Raw genomic sequence first — 15,669 nt, 5'->3', positions numbered from 1 at the left:
GGAATGACCACAACCCAACAATGTGGCATGCATACATCTGTCCAAGCGAAAACAAAGCGATTGACGTAAAAATCGCGTGAAATGCATGTTTACACATTAGGTTGACGATGCATTCAAAAATATGAATTATAATGGGTATCTATGGTGCAAAATATGTAAATTGTGAAAATTATGGAATCAAAACCTTTTTTATTATTGCTGCAATGCCTGAGAATTATCAGCCGGTGACGTCATGAAATTTAGGCCATTTTAGAACCCCCCCGATACGTTTCAGCTCTTGTGTTTTTCCGAATGCCTTTGCCTTTGATTCAAAGATATAATTTTACATTTATCGCAAGCGGTGGACTACGAGGGTTAAAAATGAAAACCACATTCTATTGCAACTGTGTTTGAATGACAAATAATCACATTATGCGACAATAGAAGTGCTTCTGTGTCAATTGCATCAACAACCGTAGCAAGGATACACAGTTTTGGATGTGGATGGATATGTTGTGTGGCTTGGAGAGACAAAAAAAAAGAAAATGTTAACCAACCACTCACCGCCGCAGACGACGATGGCTCTGTAGGCATTCATGCAATAAACGGAGACGTGACGTGGACTCCTAGCGATATGAACTGTTTTGATGCTCCCCATACAATATGTTGCATTGTCTCCCTTTTTATTAATCCGCAAACAGATGGTGGCAGTCATCGAAGACAAATAGGATGTGGACGTATATTGAAAAGGGAGGCTCACTCCCATTGGACCATCGAGCCGCAAGCGGCTCATACATTTTTACAAGCTCTTGTACTTTATCTACTGCCACGTAATTTTGAACTGATAAATATAGTCGCGTGATGCTCTAATAGACAATGTATGTGTACCGTCCGTACACATTTGACAGCGAACACGGAAGGGGTTTTCATGCACGTGTGCTGCCTAGGCAGCAGCGGCTGCGTATGTCCTTCCTCTTTATCGCCCGCCGCAAGGTGATTCTTATCTGCTGGTTTGAACTGTCGATCAAGTGCAGACTTGAAAAGGGGAATTCGGTTGGTTTAACTGAGATTTACATGTAACACAAGCGTGGTAAGGTCACGTGACTGATATCGTCCTCATTTCAATGTTAATATCTTGAATGTTCATATCTCAATTTCAATGACGACAAAGATATTTCGCCCAGTACCTGACTGTAAAGGCCCTTTGCCAGGATCATCCACTCCGGACATATCAAGGTTCTGGGAAGGGAAGGTCACCTCATATGAACCTGGCATCCTTATCTTGAGCAGCTGGGCCATTGCCATCATCACATGGTTCAGTTTCTGGGAAAGACATGGATTAGTTTTCAGTCAACTATGCATGGAGGAACAACAGAGTTAGAAGAGCATGCAATCATCTTGCAGCGTCATACCTTGGCTGCCATGGAGGACAACGTGAAGGTAACAGCCACCTCATTACTTTTGGCCTTATCCCAGTGGTTGGATATGGAAAGCGCTCTTCCGTCATCTGCCTCAAAAGGTTTGCTCTCCGAGAACGCTAACAATGTGAAGAACACATGACGTTTTATTTCACCTTTCAGAAATCATTATGATCTTGCAGTAACAAACACACTGAAAGGTTCTCCATTATATGTTCACATATTTAAAACATTTTTGGAGCCTAATATTGGCTGTTTTTACCTGGTATAGCCGTGCGAGGAATGAGGGGAATCACAGGCGATATTGCTCTCTCCGTCTCCTCCTCCTTTGGCTCCCGCAGGTTTGGGTATCGTGGAGTTTCCTCTCCAACATTACTCTCCGGGGAGGATGCCGGAATGATGCTTTCAGGAGCATCCTCATCGTCACTTTCCAACCTGTCAAAAACAAATCCGATTTTGTCTCACTTCAGAGCAAATGAATGCATGAGACATCAGCAATGAAGCCCTGCTGCACCTGATGTCCTCATTCTGGTTATGGGGTGGTGTGGGAAGCGCCGCAAGAATGTCTACACTCTTTGTCTCCTCTGTAACCGCTTCTGTACAGACAATTCAGAGAACATTTAGAAGCCGAGCTTTTGAACAACAAGCCAATAAAAATGCTCATTTGATGCGGCTGTTTTTTTTTTTTTACCTATCGGTTTGCTTTTGGAATCTGCATTTTTCTGACCCTGAGAGAATTCCTCCCCAGGAGTCACTCCATTGAGCAGCTTGTGCTGTACAGAAGGAGGCGGTGTCGGGGGTAGCGAAGATGGAGGTGTTGGTGGGTTGCTGAGGTTGCTCTGTGAAGCAGACAATTGCCCTTGAGGAACTTCCTAAAATAGGATGACCGTGGACACAGACCTGAGCTTGGCTTTACCTTTGTGAGTAACTGGGAATAGTAGTCCGGGATATTGTCCAGCATTGCATTTCCAAAGGATCCTTTGAGTTGGGCTTTTCGATTGAGTGGGCTGCTCCCAAATGGAGCAAAGAGATCCAGGCTTGCTGTGATAGAAGGTTCCATCAAGGGCAGCAGAGACAGACCCTGTAAAATTAACCCAAATTAGCACCCATTGAGGAATCAATCATTTGATGCATGCATGTGCATGTTGTCACCCATTTACCTGTTTTAGTTGCTTTATAAGTGCTTCAGCACTCTTTCCAACTTCTTCCTTCTTATTCTTCTTCCGTGCATTAGGACCACGGTCTCCAGGTGCTTTATTGGTGCGCTTTGGCTTTTGTGGTGGAGCCCTTTTGCTTATAGACTGCAAATCCTGAGTGACAAGAAAATAGCACATCACCATTGAAGAACCCTGGGGGGTAAAATATAGATTCTCAACTAAAAGAAAACGTACCTCCATATTTCGTGGCGTCCCTTGAAGTTTTTGTTCCAGCATTGCCAACTTGCTGTTGATGTGGCCATTGATCTCATTGTGGATGCCATCAGAGGGCCTCTGGGCAGCAAGCTGAAGGTTCTTTGTTCTCAAGAGTTTCTGGAGCAATTGTTGTCCAGTTTCAGATCTGGTGTCATCTGCATTAATGAATGCAGAGTTGCCCCCAGAAGAAACCATGTCAGCTGTCGCTTCTCGCTTTATAGCACCAGAGTGGGCTTCTCCTGCACCATCACAGTGTACCTCCCTTGGCTCCTGTTTAATGTTTTGCAGCGTCAGCTTGCATAGATCCCCTTCTGTAGAGCCAGGCAGTGGGCGAGGAGCAAGGCTTTCTGCAACTTGTGGTGACTGTTGCTGAACATTTGATCCTGTCTGAGGACCATTTGGAATCAGCGTAGTTGTAGGGGGTGTTTCACTAACGGACGTCTGCGATTCGATTTTCAGCCCTGCACAGTCAAGTGGAGTCTTGGCTCCTGGTGACCTGAGTGGAGACGATTTGACTTGACTGTATGGACTTCCCCTTCCAGCTCTACTGTCGGCTGCCGAGGGTGTCGTGACATGGGATGGGTGTGAGGGGCTCATGCCAAAAGAACCTCTTGGAGAATATGCACGGGCAGGGGATCCCTGCATGCGGGCTCCTGCAGATGCTCCTAGCGCCTGCTGCTGCTGCTGGTGCTGGTTAGGCGTCGGTGGGCGCATCCCTACGATTTGGTTCAGCGGATGTCTGAGATCACCTGGGTGCGTGGGTAGTGACTGACAAGGTGATGTGGGCCTGATCATACGGCTGTGGTCCATCGGCGACCGTGGCACCGGTAACTGTCCTCTCATAACTGGATGTTGGATTGGCTCTCCTATTTGCGGCTGTGGTTGTCCTGGGACCATCATTCCCTGTTTGAACTGAGGAGAACCACTCTGTTGCTGAGCGCACATACCTCCTGGCTTCCCCGTGGCGCCATACGGTATATGTTGCCCTTCCATTCTTGGCATTTGCTTTCCAGTATGTGGCGCCTGTCCCGGTAACGCGTGATGTCTCAATTGACTTTGTTGTGCTTGGTGGAGCTGTCTCTGTGCAATCAGAGCTTGAATATGTTGTAACTGTTGATTTGGGGGTAGATTACGCAGCTGTGGATTTTGAGCAATGATAGCCTGTACCTGGAGGTTGATAGGGGGGCGTACAGCTGCAGGTGGAACTGCAGCCCTCTGTGCCACCATGCCTTGCTGCTGAGCTCTGATCATGCCCATCATGGCCTGTTGTTTCTGCTGCTGTGCAATGAGGCTTTGCTGTTGAGGATGATTCATTAAAACCGACTGTGGCTGGCCAATAATCTGTTGCTGGATGTTGGGATTTTGAGATTGCTGCATGACATTCTGAGCAGTTTGTAGCCGTTGTTGTTGCTGCTGGGCTAAGAAACCGACAGATTTCCCTTCTTCTTTAGCCACCATCACTGCGGGCTTGTCTGTGGTACCCAGATCTTGCCTCTGTGGCTGTTGCTGAACCACACTTGCCTGTTGATTCAAAACCAAACTGGTTGGTTGATCAGGAAGTGGTGTTTGCTGCTGCACCACATATGCCTGGTCTTGGTGCTGCTGATGAAGTGATTGTGGGCCCAAATCGGCTTGCTGATCATTTGCGGGGCCTACTTGGGTCGTGTGATTGGGGGTGGAGGATCCACTCTGCTGTGATGGGGTTTGGATATCCGGGCTGAGAATGTCACCCTCTTTATTTACCCCCACTTGACTATCTGCACCTCCTAATGGCTGAGGTGTGGTGCGGCCTGTTGAGGGGGATGAGCCCATTTGTGGCGTAGAGGGTTGGGAAAGCCTTCCTTGCTCTTGGCTTGATTGAATCATCAATGGTGTTTGTTGCCTTTGTTGTGTCATGGATTGCTGCTGAAGTTGCGCAAAGGATTTTGCGACATTCTGCTGCTGCTGTTGAGAAGAAAGCACCCTTTGTGCCAGAATGTTCTGTTGTTGTTGTTGAGCCATCTGAGCCTGGGGACCCTTGAGGACAAGATGACCTGGAGAAACAATAATTCCCTGCTGACCCATCATTGGAGCCCTCTGCTGCTCTTGTTGTGTAACTGGATGGTTTCCAGTCAACCCAGGTTGAGAAGCCACCATGGCTTGAGGCTGGTTATTGGGTTGGCCAGCACTAAAGTTCTGAGGTGGTGGAGCCACAGTTGGGGCTGCACCCATTACTTGTGAAACCTGAGCTAGGTTCTGCTGATTCACCTGACTGGCTAACATCTCCTGTTGAAGATTTGCTTGCTGCTGGGATCCAAGTGGGTTCCCCATCAAAGCAGGCTGTGGCTGAGTTATTAAGGCCGACTGTTGATTTCGGTGTTGCTGCTGGCCCATCATCGCTTGCTGTTGCTGCTGGAGCTTTGCCATGTGCATCCTATGCTGAAGCTGTCTTTCTTGGAGAAGCCTGGAGTCAGCACCCTGCAGTCCAGGTGGCCCCTGTGAGAAGAATCCGGTTGGAGCACCGGGGGGACATGTGGGCCTAGCACCGTTGGTTCCAAGAGGTACCGGAAGCTGAGGTTGGGCTCTTGCGATGAAAGGCTGACCTTGGGGCATCCGGATGGGCATTCCACCTTGGGGAATCATACCAGGGTGCTGGCTAATGACTGGACCTCCCTGTTGACCCATCATCATCTGCCCAGGTAATTTGGGAAACATGTGAGGTGGGGTTGCCTGTGCAGAATGTCCAGGAGATAGAAGACCTGGGCCTTGTTGCTGCTGCTTGCTTCTATACTCAGCAATGAGATTGGTATGCTCCTTCTGTTGCTTCCGCACCTGGAGCAAAACAGAGTGGAAAAAAAGAAAAAAAACCCAACAACAATAAAAATAATTAAGACAAGATAAATTTTCATGAGTTGAAATACATTGTTTTATTTGCAACCAGGACCATGATTATATCCTGATTAGCATAATAATGAATGATTTAATGAATACATGGGTGACATTTTTTTACTCTACTTACCTGGTCAAGTTGTTTCTGAATTTTACTCTGCTCTTCTGTGACCAACTTGAGTTTCTCAGCATCTGACTCAGCAAACTCTCTGCCAGCTTTCTTCGCAGTGCGTTGTTTAGCGCAAAGCGCCTTACGTGATTTTCGATGGACTCCAATTTGCTCTTCCAAAAATTTCAACTGCATTTGCAGTAATTGCTGAGTGTGAACAAGCCATTCCTCATACTGATGCTGTTCAGAATTATCTGTAACCCGAAAATTATATTAGTCATCTATATGCAAGGTACATTAGCAAGATACCAACAACAATGTAAGACCTTTACTTGTGAACTAATGCATTTGTTATTGTCAGTGCAGTACATACTGATAACTCCTTGAACAAATTGAGGAGGGTTTGCTCTCGACTGGGTGGGATCACTGGTTTCTCCCTCCTAAACACACAAAAATAAATTCTATTGCACGTGTCAAAGTATATATTTAATGTTTCCCTTTGCCAAAAGTAACAGCTTACTTTTGGAGGCACTGATGAAATTTGACCAGGATCTGCACCTGAGGCAGATGACAGCCTTTGAGCAAGTAGAGAAACCTGTTGCCTGAGAAGAAAGCAAAACATACAGACATGGCAACATTGCTACAATGACATCAACACATAAACACAGAGTTACTATTTGAAATTGTGTTTGATTCAGGTTTCTATTGCTGTGAAAAATATATATATACCGTATTTTCACGACTATTCGACGCATCGTACGAATGGCCGCAGTTTTACAGTGGTAAAACATACGCCAGCTTAAACATACGGCATGCATGCGCGCACTCTAACACGTTAGCTTGAAGCATACGGTAGCATGCCAAGACATACAGATACGATAAAAACACGTTTTTAAAAAGGCAACGAAAGCAGAACTGAGTTCGGGTGTATTTTATTTAGCCATCGTACAATGTTCTCACGTTTTTCGATCAATCATCACCCAGAAATCCATCAAAGTCCTCATCCTCTGTATCAGAAGCAGAGGACTGCACATCTCAGTTGTCATTGAATGCATCACATGCTAGTGTGAGTTGCTACGCATTGCCGAGCGGAAAGAAGGAGTAGCAACAGCAAAGTCAACATTTCTCTCGTGTGAAGCTTTCCCACATTTGAAAGTAAAGAACAGAGCGAAACATGGTGGCAGCGCGTGTGTGTGTAGAAAGAATTGAACAATTGTGCAAGTACCGTAATCCATCAAAAACGCCGCGTTCCCTCTCGTTGTTGCGTATTGTGGCGTAACTCGCCAAGCGCTGCCTCTCACTCTTTGTGAAGTTGTGTTTGCCACCGATCATCCATTGTTTTGCAACAATGCACATTGCCACACTCTATACAAAGTGTTGGTACTGGCTTGAGGCGTCCACTTACACGCCCACCCTTCACCATTGGCGGACTAGCTTGCCTGTCCTCTCTCTCTCCCTCTCTCTCTCTCCATATATGTATATATACACGCCCACCCTTCCCTGATTGGCCGACTTCTCTCCCGCATGCCTGGCCACAGTCACTTCCGCCTTTTCTCTATACAAACAGCGTGTCGGCTGTCAGTCAGATTTTGGAACTCAGCGCATATAAAGGACGCTCCGCACCATAAGGCGTCCTGTCCATGTTGGAGAAAATTTAAGACTTTTAATTCGACGCATCGAATTCGATGCATAATTTAATATTTATATATTATATATATAAAAAAGTGAAGACAGAACACAAGACATTCAACGTATGTATAAAAAGGGATGTTTTTTTAAGTACCTGTTAATGCCAGATGGCACAACCATGGGGTCCTGTGCTAACACTCTTTTGATGCCCTTAAGAGCCACCATCTTTGCCTTGGCAATGGGATCCATGATGTCATCAGTGGCAAACTTGTCTAAATCTGCAAAACACCACCAAAGCAATCTGTTGAGGTACGGAGGAAAAAAATTGTGTTGGAAAATAATTACAGATAATAGCCATAGCAGTTAACCTTTGTCTGGGAAGAAACTGTTGGCCAGAGGTGACTGCTTCACCACAGGTTGCTGAGGTGGGTAACTGAGACCTGCATGCATTCCTGGCTGGCCCATTCTCACCATGGCTTGCTGCTGGCTCATGACCATGTGAGGTGACTGTGCCATTGCTGTTCCCAAAAGCCTTTGTTGATGCTGCTGCATGTGTGGAGCACGAGGTACCATGCCGGGCTGGGTCATCACGGCTTGAGATGGCAGACGGTGGTGTTGCGGCAGCATTAATGGTACGGGTGCCTGGGGATTTGACTGTTGACTTGGAACGCAAGAAAAATGTGGCGCCATGACTCCCTGGTGAAGAGAGCTCAGCTGTTGCTGCTTCTGCTGCTCTTTCTTCTCATGTTCCAGAAGATCTTGTATCAGGAGAGGCAGCTCCCCATCCAATGAGCTTTCTACCTTTGCCAAATCTACAGCAGCAGAGGGTTGTCCTCCAACATCGGGCAGGTCAAGTGTATCGTCGCCAATATCTGTATGCGCAGCACCAGTAGGAAAAGGCAAGGGTCCATCCTGGCCTTGTAGCGGGTATGGAAGTCCCCCTAAACGAACAGAACTGAGGGAAGCCGACTGGTGATCTTGCTGTGCTGGCATGGCCGTTGTTGTGTTCCCACCCAGAAGCAAAGAGACAGCCTCTACCATTTCATCTTTTACAACGTTCTGTCCTGACAAGAGCTGAGGGGGGAGAGATTCTACTTTGACTTTTGAGTTGGCAGCTGTGTTAGGAGAGGATGACATTTGGGTAGTTGATCTGCCTGGCGAGGATGTTGTCTTTGACAGGGATTCCTGCCCCGATTCCAACTTGGCTTTTTCTTCCACTCGCACAAGTGCAGATCCTGAGGCCGTTGACGGAGTTTCACTTTCTGCTTCTACTAAACGAAGCTGATCCGAGAAGCCATCCTTGGGGTCTCCTTGGTCGAGTTCGGGGTCAGTGTAAGCCAGCAGGTCAAATTCATCACTATTAAGCAAGTCATCAAGATGTGGATCATTAGTTTCCAGGTTGTCCAGGTTTCCCAATTCATCATCTCCTTTGTCTGGGTCCAAATCAAGACCTAAATCCTCTTCATCCTCCACGCCTCCATCTCCGGGGGCATCTCCAAGGCCGTCAAGATCAGGCTCTGGCAGTGTCTCGTTGTGTTCTGACACAACAGCTTGGGTTTGTTCTGTGACTAGACTTGGCTGTGACAGCTGCCGATGTCCGACGCCAGGAGCTCCTGCCATGGGCTGTTGTGTTCCTGGGACTGCAGACTGCTGAGGTAATAAAGCTGATAGTTCACTCTGCTGCTGTAATTTCAATTGGGAGTCAATACCCCCCTCAGACGGAATAGCACAGGCATGTGCTATGGGATGCTGCTGAACATAAGGTGCTGGCATCTCTTGTGGGACAAAGAGCCGCTGTCTGGGCTGAGGTCCACGAGGCATAAACTGGGGTCTAAGTGGTAGCCTCTGTGAATTGTGTCTTAATTCAATAAACTGTGGCGGGGGTCCTTGTCCAATTGCTTGCATATTCTCTCCACCGTGCCCTGGTATGATAGTGTGAGGGTGACCCATGCCTTCCATACCCTGGATGCTGACAGCAGAAGTGAGATTGTGCCTTATGGACATAGCTTCCATGCCAGGGTGGGGGAATCTCCTCGGTCCTGCAGCATGCCACTGAGGTGGGAACGGTGGACGAGGAAACATGCCCTGAGGCTTGGTGGCCCCTGATGGCCTGAACGACAGACATGAAGAAAAGATAGGAAACAGAAAAATACTTCAGTGGAAAGTGTTACCCACAAAAAATGGACACAGTGCCAATGCAATAGTGTTAAGTTACTGATACACATGAGATATCGCAAAAACAGAGATTTAATGTCAAATCTTATCTTCCTTTCGTGAATTACAAACTAACTGGGCCTACAGCTGTTAGAAAGGCGACCAATATACACTGTGCTCTATATTTCTGATCATTTGTGAAAGATGACTAAATGACAGCTGGCAGGCATACCTGAGTGTGCTAGGATCCATGATAGCAGGTGTTCCTGTGGATGATGGGCAAATGAGCTTCTCAGCCATGCCGCTGGCATTCACAGAGAGCTTTCCAATAGGAGATGCCTGAGCACCAGCAGGATTAACGGCAACACGATCCTAATTAAAGAAGCCAACGGAAACAACACCGTGTTTAAATTCGCCATTGTCAGACTGCTTGTCACATGTGACAATACCTTCCATGCCCACTACCTGCTTTGGGATGAGCTACCAGTCCATCAGGACCAGAACAAACCGACTAAGAGACAGCTTCTTCCCACAAACAATCACTGCACTGAATTTATATCACCAATTTATCCCATAGTGCGGCTGCACTGCTCATATACATATAATGCCTGGCTTACTGGCTGCTATTTTTGATTTATTATTATTATTTTTATTCTTCAAACACAAAATTTAGGTTCCACCCCAAAGTCCGTGTATCTCCATCATAGAATGACAAAGGCTCTATTCTACTGCAGGGTATTTCTTTTTATGCAAGTGGAACGAGTGCTTTATAACAAAAGAAGAAGTAAATACTGTTCTAACGACGGTGACAAACCATTCCAGTCCATTCTAATTATTGTCAATCGAGTTTTAGTCAGAAAACAATTAAGGGTTCGATGAATGATGTTTATGGACGTACATGGTCCATTTGACAATAAAGTCGTATCCTATCCTATTCTATAGTCACTCATGCAACGTAAGATGGTGTCCTTTACCTTGGGGTAAGTGCTGTTGCTACCCTCCGTAGCATCCAAGCATTCACTCTCTGGGCATGGCTACTCGATTTTCACTCAAGGCAACCGTTTCACTAATGTAGAAATTCAGTTATTCTTGGTTTGAGTGATCATGTGTGGATGTGGGCAAAAGGATGATGTCATCTTTCCTTTTGCCAATAATAGTACTTTTTTTCTGCCGTCACATGGTGACTGGCGCATGCACCTTTCTGCTCAACACCAATTTTTCTTTTGGCAGTGTAATAGTGATTTGGTCAAGCAATTTAATTTCATGTAGATTTGTTTTTATGTATTTATTATGCAATAATGTTGTTATAGTTGAAAGTCTTTTTTTCCCCTGATGTTTTTCCTTGCCCTCCTGTTGGGTTAAGATCAGAGGATGACTTTAATAATTACCAACTATGGGCTTGTGAAGACCTTTGAGACACTTTTGTGATTAAGGGCTATATACATAAATTTTATTTGAATTGGCCTGAACAAGTTAATTTACTTAAAAAATAATATTTAAAAAGTAGTTCTAATTCTACTATTTGTGTATGGAAAGATTATTATACGGATTTGTCTTAAGGAAGAAATATAGTTATAACATGAGATCGATAAGCAGTCTTGCTAAGAGAAGTTGTATCATTAAATACCCGCCCTACTCATATGAGCATATTTTTTATTCTTGCTTGTCCTGGACTGAAGCAGAAAATGAAACATACATACATACACCTACTATGAAACGCATCATAGTAGGTGGCAGCACATTGGATTGTAGAATTACTGGACATACACAACCAGGATTTCATTCCATTCCAGGTACAAGAATGACCTAACTCTTATTAACAAAAATGTTTTCTCTTTTCTTCAACATGGAGAGACAGCTACCATAGTGCCTTGTAGTTGACAAAGATGTTGAGGCTTATGATCTATGACTGCATATGTGTACAGTGAACGTATTCACGGTTTGCTCTTTGCACATTTGTATAATAGGTCCATGAGGCATAACATTCATGCCAAAGCAATAAAAGTATTGCTTTGCTACCATCTTGTGGCATCTAAGGTCAATTATAAACATTTAGAGGGGGAATTTTTGCCACAGGGCTTGGTTCCTTTCAGGGGTGATGAGCAGGGATTTCACTGTACCTGTGGATAAGGTGGTGGTGCTCTGTGGGTCTTATCTTGTTGAAATGCACCCATCTCTCCTCCTGGCCATCCAGGAGAGGCGTTGCCTGCAGCAGCTGCAGCTGCCTCCTTTTCTTGTCTCATTGTGTTCCGTTGCATTTGTTGTCTAATTAGAAATTCCCTCAATTTCTGACGCTAAAAGCACGCAGACACACACAAATTTAAAAAACAAACATTTAGGGCATAACAACATACATTTTTAGGCCAACACTTTTCATACCTGTCTGTGCTTCTCCAGCTCAGAGGGACTCAGGCCCACAAGTGCAGGGTCTTGCACTGCTGACACATCAGCCATTTCTTGAGCAGCTGGCAAGGATGGCTGATGAGGTGCATCTTGAGATCCAGAAGGAAGCATCATTGTCGAACTGCAGCTGTCTGTAATAGTAGTTTGATTTGTTTGCGGCTGGCTTTGCTGTGGGTGTGACTGACATTGTGCCTGCTGTTGGGATATCTGGATGCTTCCTGTGCTAGGGCCAAATGGAGGAGGGGGTGCTGAGGATTTGCAAGAAAGAAGATCTCCGATGGGACTACCGCTGGAATGCAATTGAGGTGACTGATTTGAATTAGGTGAGCTTTTGAAACTTGTACTACCATCTGGTGCAGCAGAAGTGGGGCGAGGTGGTTTGTGGATAGTCATGAAAGGGTCTCTAGATTGTGGCCTTGAAGGTGGCTGAGAACAGTGATCTGGAGACTGGAAACGTGGGGTTACAGGAGACTGTGCAGAATAAGCATCGTTGGAGAGCCCCCCAGGAGTGTGGGGAGACTGACAACTGCCCTGGGATTGTGGGCTGGAAGAAACTCTTGAGCACATTTCTTGTTGCGTTACCGGATGTCTCTGCGGTCCAAGAGTGCAACCGTCACCTGACTGCAACTTGGGAGCCAGTGGAGACTGAATGTGATGGTCAGAGAAAGGGTGAGAGGGAGACTGCCTGTAACCTTCGGAGGGGTGGCTTGGGGAGGCTCCAGAAGGAAGCGCTACACCGTCCCCTTGGTGCATTCGTGGTGTCAAAGGTGCCTTAAATAGTCCATCCCCAGACTCTAGCATCCCAGCAGGGGACCCAGTGGAAAGGTCGGGTCTTCCGACAGGAGTGCTGCGAGGAGAAGGTGCACTCATATCAGCTCGATACTGGCTGGCAGGTGAGGATGCAACTGAGGGTATGGGGGATGAACCGTAATCTGTCTGCAAAGTTCTTTGAGGGTCTCCATAATGTGCGTTATGAGGTGGCGAGAAAATGGGGGACTCAATCCCAATCCCAGCAGTTCTTGAATGAGGGCTTTGTAGGGGTGTAAGGGACTCTTGAGAGCCTTGTGACAAATGACCCTGTTGATGCTGTAACTGTGATCTGAAATAGGGGTCAACCTGCTGAGCCCGTCTGGTGGCTCCTGAAGTCATTGGTTGCATGTCAAAGGGGCCAAGACTAGCTGGCCGTCCCTGAGGAGGACCCTGTGGGCCGCAAGCGGAATAACCTGAGGAGGAGGCCTGTATGGGACTGGCCCCAGCATAGGATAAAGGAGTTGGTGGGTGGGAGTGAGAACGTGGCGACTGAGGGGGGAGCTTGGCAAAAGGATCTGCATGGATTTCAGCTGATCCTGGGGTCTTCGCAATACCGTCTGAGAAAAAGACAGAGGAGGATCCTGAATCTGGGGGGAAAGGAAATGGGCTTTCTGCCGAGCTTGGCTGAGACGAGATGGACGTAGATCCAGAAGGTGGCGGTATCTGGAGGTGTAAACTTGGTCTTTCCCCTTTCATACGCACTGGCTCGGCCTTGACAGGCCTGCACACCTGACTCTCTGCCTGCTATGAGATCAGTAAAGCAGAAATGAGAAAGCATTTTTTGTAACTTTCACTTGCCGTGACTATAAGAAGTTTGAACTCACCTTCTGTGCCTTGTTGATCCTTTGAGCTGCTCGGTTGTCTTTGGCCTTTTGCTGTTGAAATATCAACATGTTCAATCAAATTCGATACAATTTATTGTCTGGTAGAAATATGTGTCTTTTCTTGTTATCCACTCGTTGGTCGAGCCAAAAGGAATATCTTTTGCTCCAGTTGTTTCGGCCGCAATAATTAATGCAAAATGTAATATGCATGCATGCATGCTGCATGCATGCATGCATGCATGCTGATTTATATAGCGCTTTCACAACAGCGGCAGCTGTAACAAAGCGCTTAACAAAACAGTTAACATAAAGTAAAATAATAAACACAATATAACAAGAGACCCTACCAGATAAGGAACCTTGTCAGCTGCCGACACTTTTCGCCAGATCTTCATAATTTGCTTACAGCGACTTGCCCAGTCTGGGAAAGGGCAAAGAAATGCAACAAATGTACAAAGTATAATATGTAACAGAGCTAAATTGAAACAATATTTATCAAATGATAATCGCCTTCCACACACACCTGGGTAGTCCTGTTTAAGAGTGGGAAAATTGCTGTTGGCATAAAGAACAGGGGAAATGGTTGAGAGTTCTCCCAGCTCCTCGTCTTTCTCCCATCGCTGGAGACTGCGCTGGTTATAGGACAGTCCATCGCCTTCTGCCTCAGTGGGGGTTGGCGGCGAGGAAGGAGTCGCCGGGGTGGACGGGGTGGCCAAAGGACTCTCCTCACCACCGTTTGGACTGAACATCCCTCCTTTTTCTCTGAACACAATTTAAGAGGATGAAGGCTTACATGATACATCATCTGAAGCAATTCAGCTTCGTTGGAAAATAATGAAACATAAAACATTAACATACATGTATTGCCCATAGCAGAATTGAGCTAAGCCATGCAATGCTGAATAGTAAATGTAGCCCTTCCTTACCGCATGTCAAAGAATGGTGACTGAGAAAGGGCAGGGAAAGCATCCATCACTGCAGCTGAGGGCAACGACCCTAGAAAATAGGTTTATTTCAAGAGCAACCCCATATCGAACTTCATTTAATCACTGTTCCAATGCCAATAAGATGACAATAAGCTTAACCGTAGGCCTCCTATTCGACGCACCTGAGAGAAGAGGTCTTTGTGGCAGGGCCCTACAATTGAGTTCTCCCTTATCGCCCTCTGAGATGGGCTTCATACCCTCCAGGGTGGAGCCTTCTGACACTCCGAGAACTTTCCTGAAAAACTGCTCAGAATCCTGATTCTCTACTCCTTGTGGAAGAGCTGACATGGAAGGACAACACCAAAGAAGCAAAAAGTTCAAAACCTCTGAAACATTTGCTTTTGTGCACCGTTAAGTCCAAAGAATCATCTATGAGTACCTTCACGTTTTTCTGCCTCAAAGTCATGAGGATCAGTTGACCCTAGGTCCTTCAGTATTGAGGATGGCACAGAGACTCCTGAAACATATGGATGTTGTCAACACAATTACATTCAAAGCAAAGCAAGACTTGAGGAAGTGACCCAGTTACTAACCTGCACCTTCTCCCTGAGCATGGGGGGCCTCACCCCCCTCTTGCTTGAGATTATGCACCATATGATCCTTGGCCTCAGCTACAAGGTAACAAGTTACAAATAGTTCACTGCTTTGTACCGACATTGTGTGTCAACGTTCAAGTCATTTTTCTTACCATCTGTGGAAGTCGTTTTGAATGCCCATGGTTTTGGTAATGAAGGTTGAAGAATGCATGCAGCTGGCCTCTGTCCAGGGGTTGTCATTACAGCTTTCTTACTCAAGTCTATAAGTGTCTTTCCAAAGAAAGCCTCCTGCACCCGAAACACAGTATTGCATGAGGTGATATTATACGGAGAAACCGTCCCATTGCTTTTCATTCCGGGACCACACGAAGACAGACCAACAAACCTGGAGATAGGCTGGAAACATGTCTTCAAGTTTGCTCTTCTTTCGTCCCCGACGTTTCTTAGCCTGCTCCTCGCCCTCCAATGGTTTAGGGTCCATGATGTTATCTGTGTCAGGATGGGGCCCTACACACACCAACAATTAAAACATTTTTTAAAA

At 46.1% G+C, this 15,669-nt stretch overlaps 1 protein-coding gene across 3 annotated transcripts in view; it reads right to left on the bottom strand.

The window, feature by feature from the left end:
• Positions 1-15,669, bottom strand: part of kmt2d (lysine (K)-specific methyltransferase 2D) — a 36,975-nt gene that overhangs the window by 10,112 nt on the left and 11,194 nt on the right. For 2 of the 3 annotated variants that reach the window (XM_052057909.1, XM_052057910.1), the window contains exons 23-47: positions 15,514-15,635; positions 15,281-15,416; positions 15,126-15,203; positions 14,972-15,049; positions 14,715-14,873; positions 14,533-14,602; positions 14,130-14,368; positions 13,954-14,027; positions 13,607-13,657; positions 11,949-13,526; positions 11,690-11,863; positions 9,802-9,941; positions 7,784-9,525; positions 7,570-7,693; positions 6,307-6,388; positions 6,160-6,226; positions 5,808-6,040; positions 2,789-5,620; positions 2,558-2,707; positions 2,314-2,478; positions 2,089-2,236; positions 1,912-1,993; positions 1,660-1,832; positions 1,392-1,516; positions 1,167-1,302 (exon numbers count right to left, since the gene is read on the bottom strand). In XM_052057909.1, the coding sequence (XP_051913869.1) occupies positions 1,167-1,302; positions 1,392-1,516; positions 1,660-1,832; positions 1,912-1,993; positions 2,089-2,236; positions 2,314-2,478; positions 2,558-2,707; positions 2,789-5,620; positions 5,808-6,040; positions 6,160-6,226; positions 6,307-6,388; positions 7,570-7,693; positions 7,784-9,525; positions 9,802-9,941; positions 11,690-11,863; positions 11,949-13,526; positions 13,607-13,657; positions 13,954-14,027; positions 14,130-14,368; positions 14,533-14,602; positions 14,715-14,873; positions 14,972-15,049; positions 15,126-15,203; positions 15,281-15,416; positions 15,514-15,635 (8,958 nt within the window). The remainder of the gene's footprint in view (positions 1-1,166; positions 1,303-1,391; positions 1,517-1,659; positions 1,833-1,911; positions 1,994-2,088; positions 2,237-2,313; positions 2,479-2,557; positions 2,708-2,788; positions 5,621-5,807; positions 6,041-6,159; positions 6,227-6,306; positions 6,389-7,569; positions 7,694-7,783; positions 9,526-9,801; positions 9,942-11,689; positions 11,864-11,948; positions 13,527-13,606; positions 13,658-13,953; positions 14,028-14,129; positions 14,369-14,532; positions 14,603-14,714; positions 14,874-14,971; positions 15,050-15,125; positions 15,204-15,280; positions 15,417-15,513; positions 15,636-15,669) is intronic. The other variant, XM_052057911.1, reaches the window with a different exon arrangement.

Source organism: Hippocampus zosterae, chromosome 2 (genome assembly GCF_025434085.1).
Source record: "Hippocampus zosterae strain Florida chromosome 2, ASM2543408v3, whole genome shotgun sequence".
Taxonomy (NCBI): Eukaryota; Metazoa; Chordata; class Actinopteri; order Syngnathiformes; family Syngnathidae; genus Hippocampus; species Hippocampus zosterae.
This window is presented reverse-complemented; position numbering and strand designations above follow the sequence as displayed.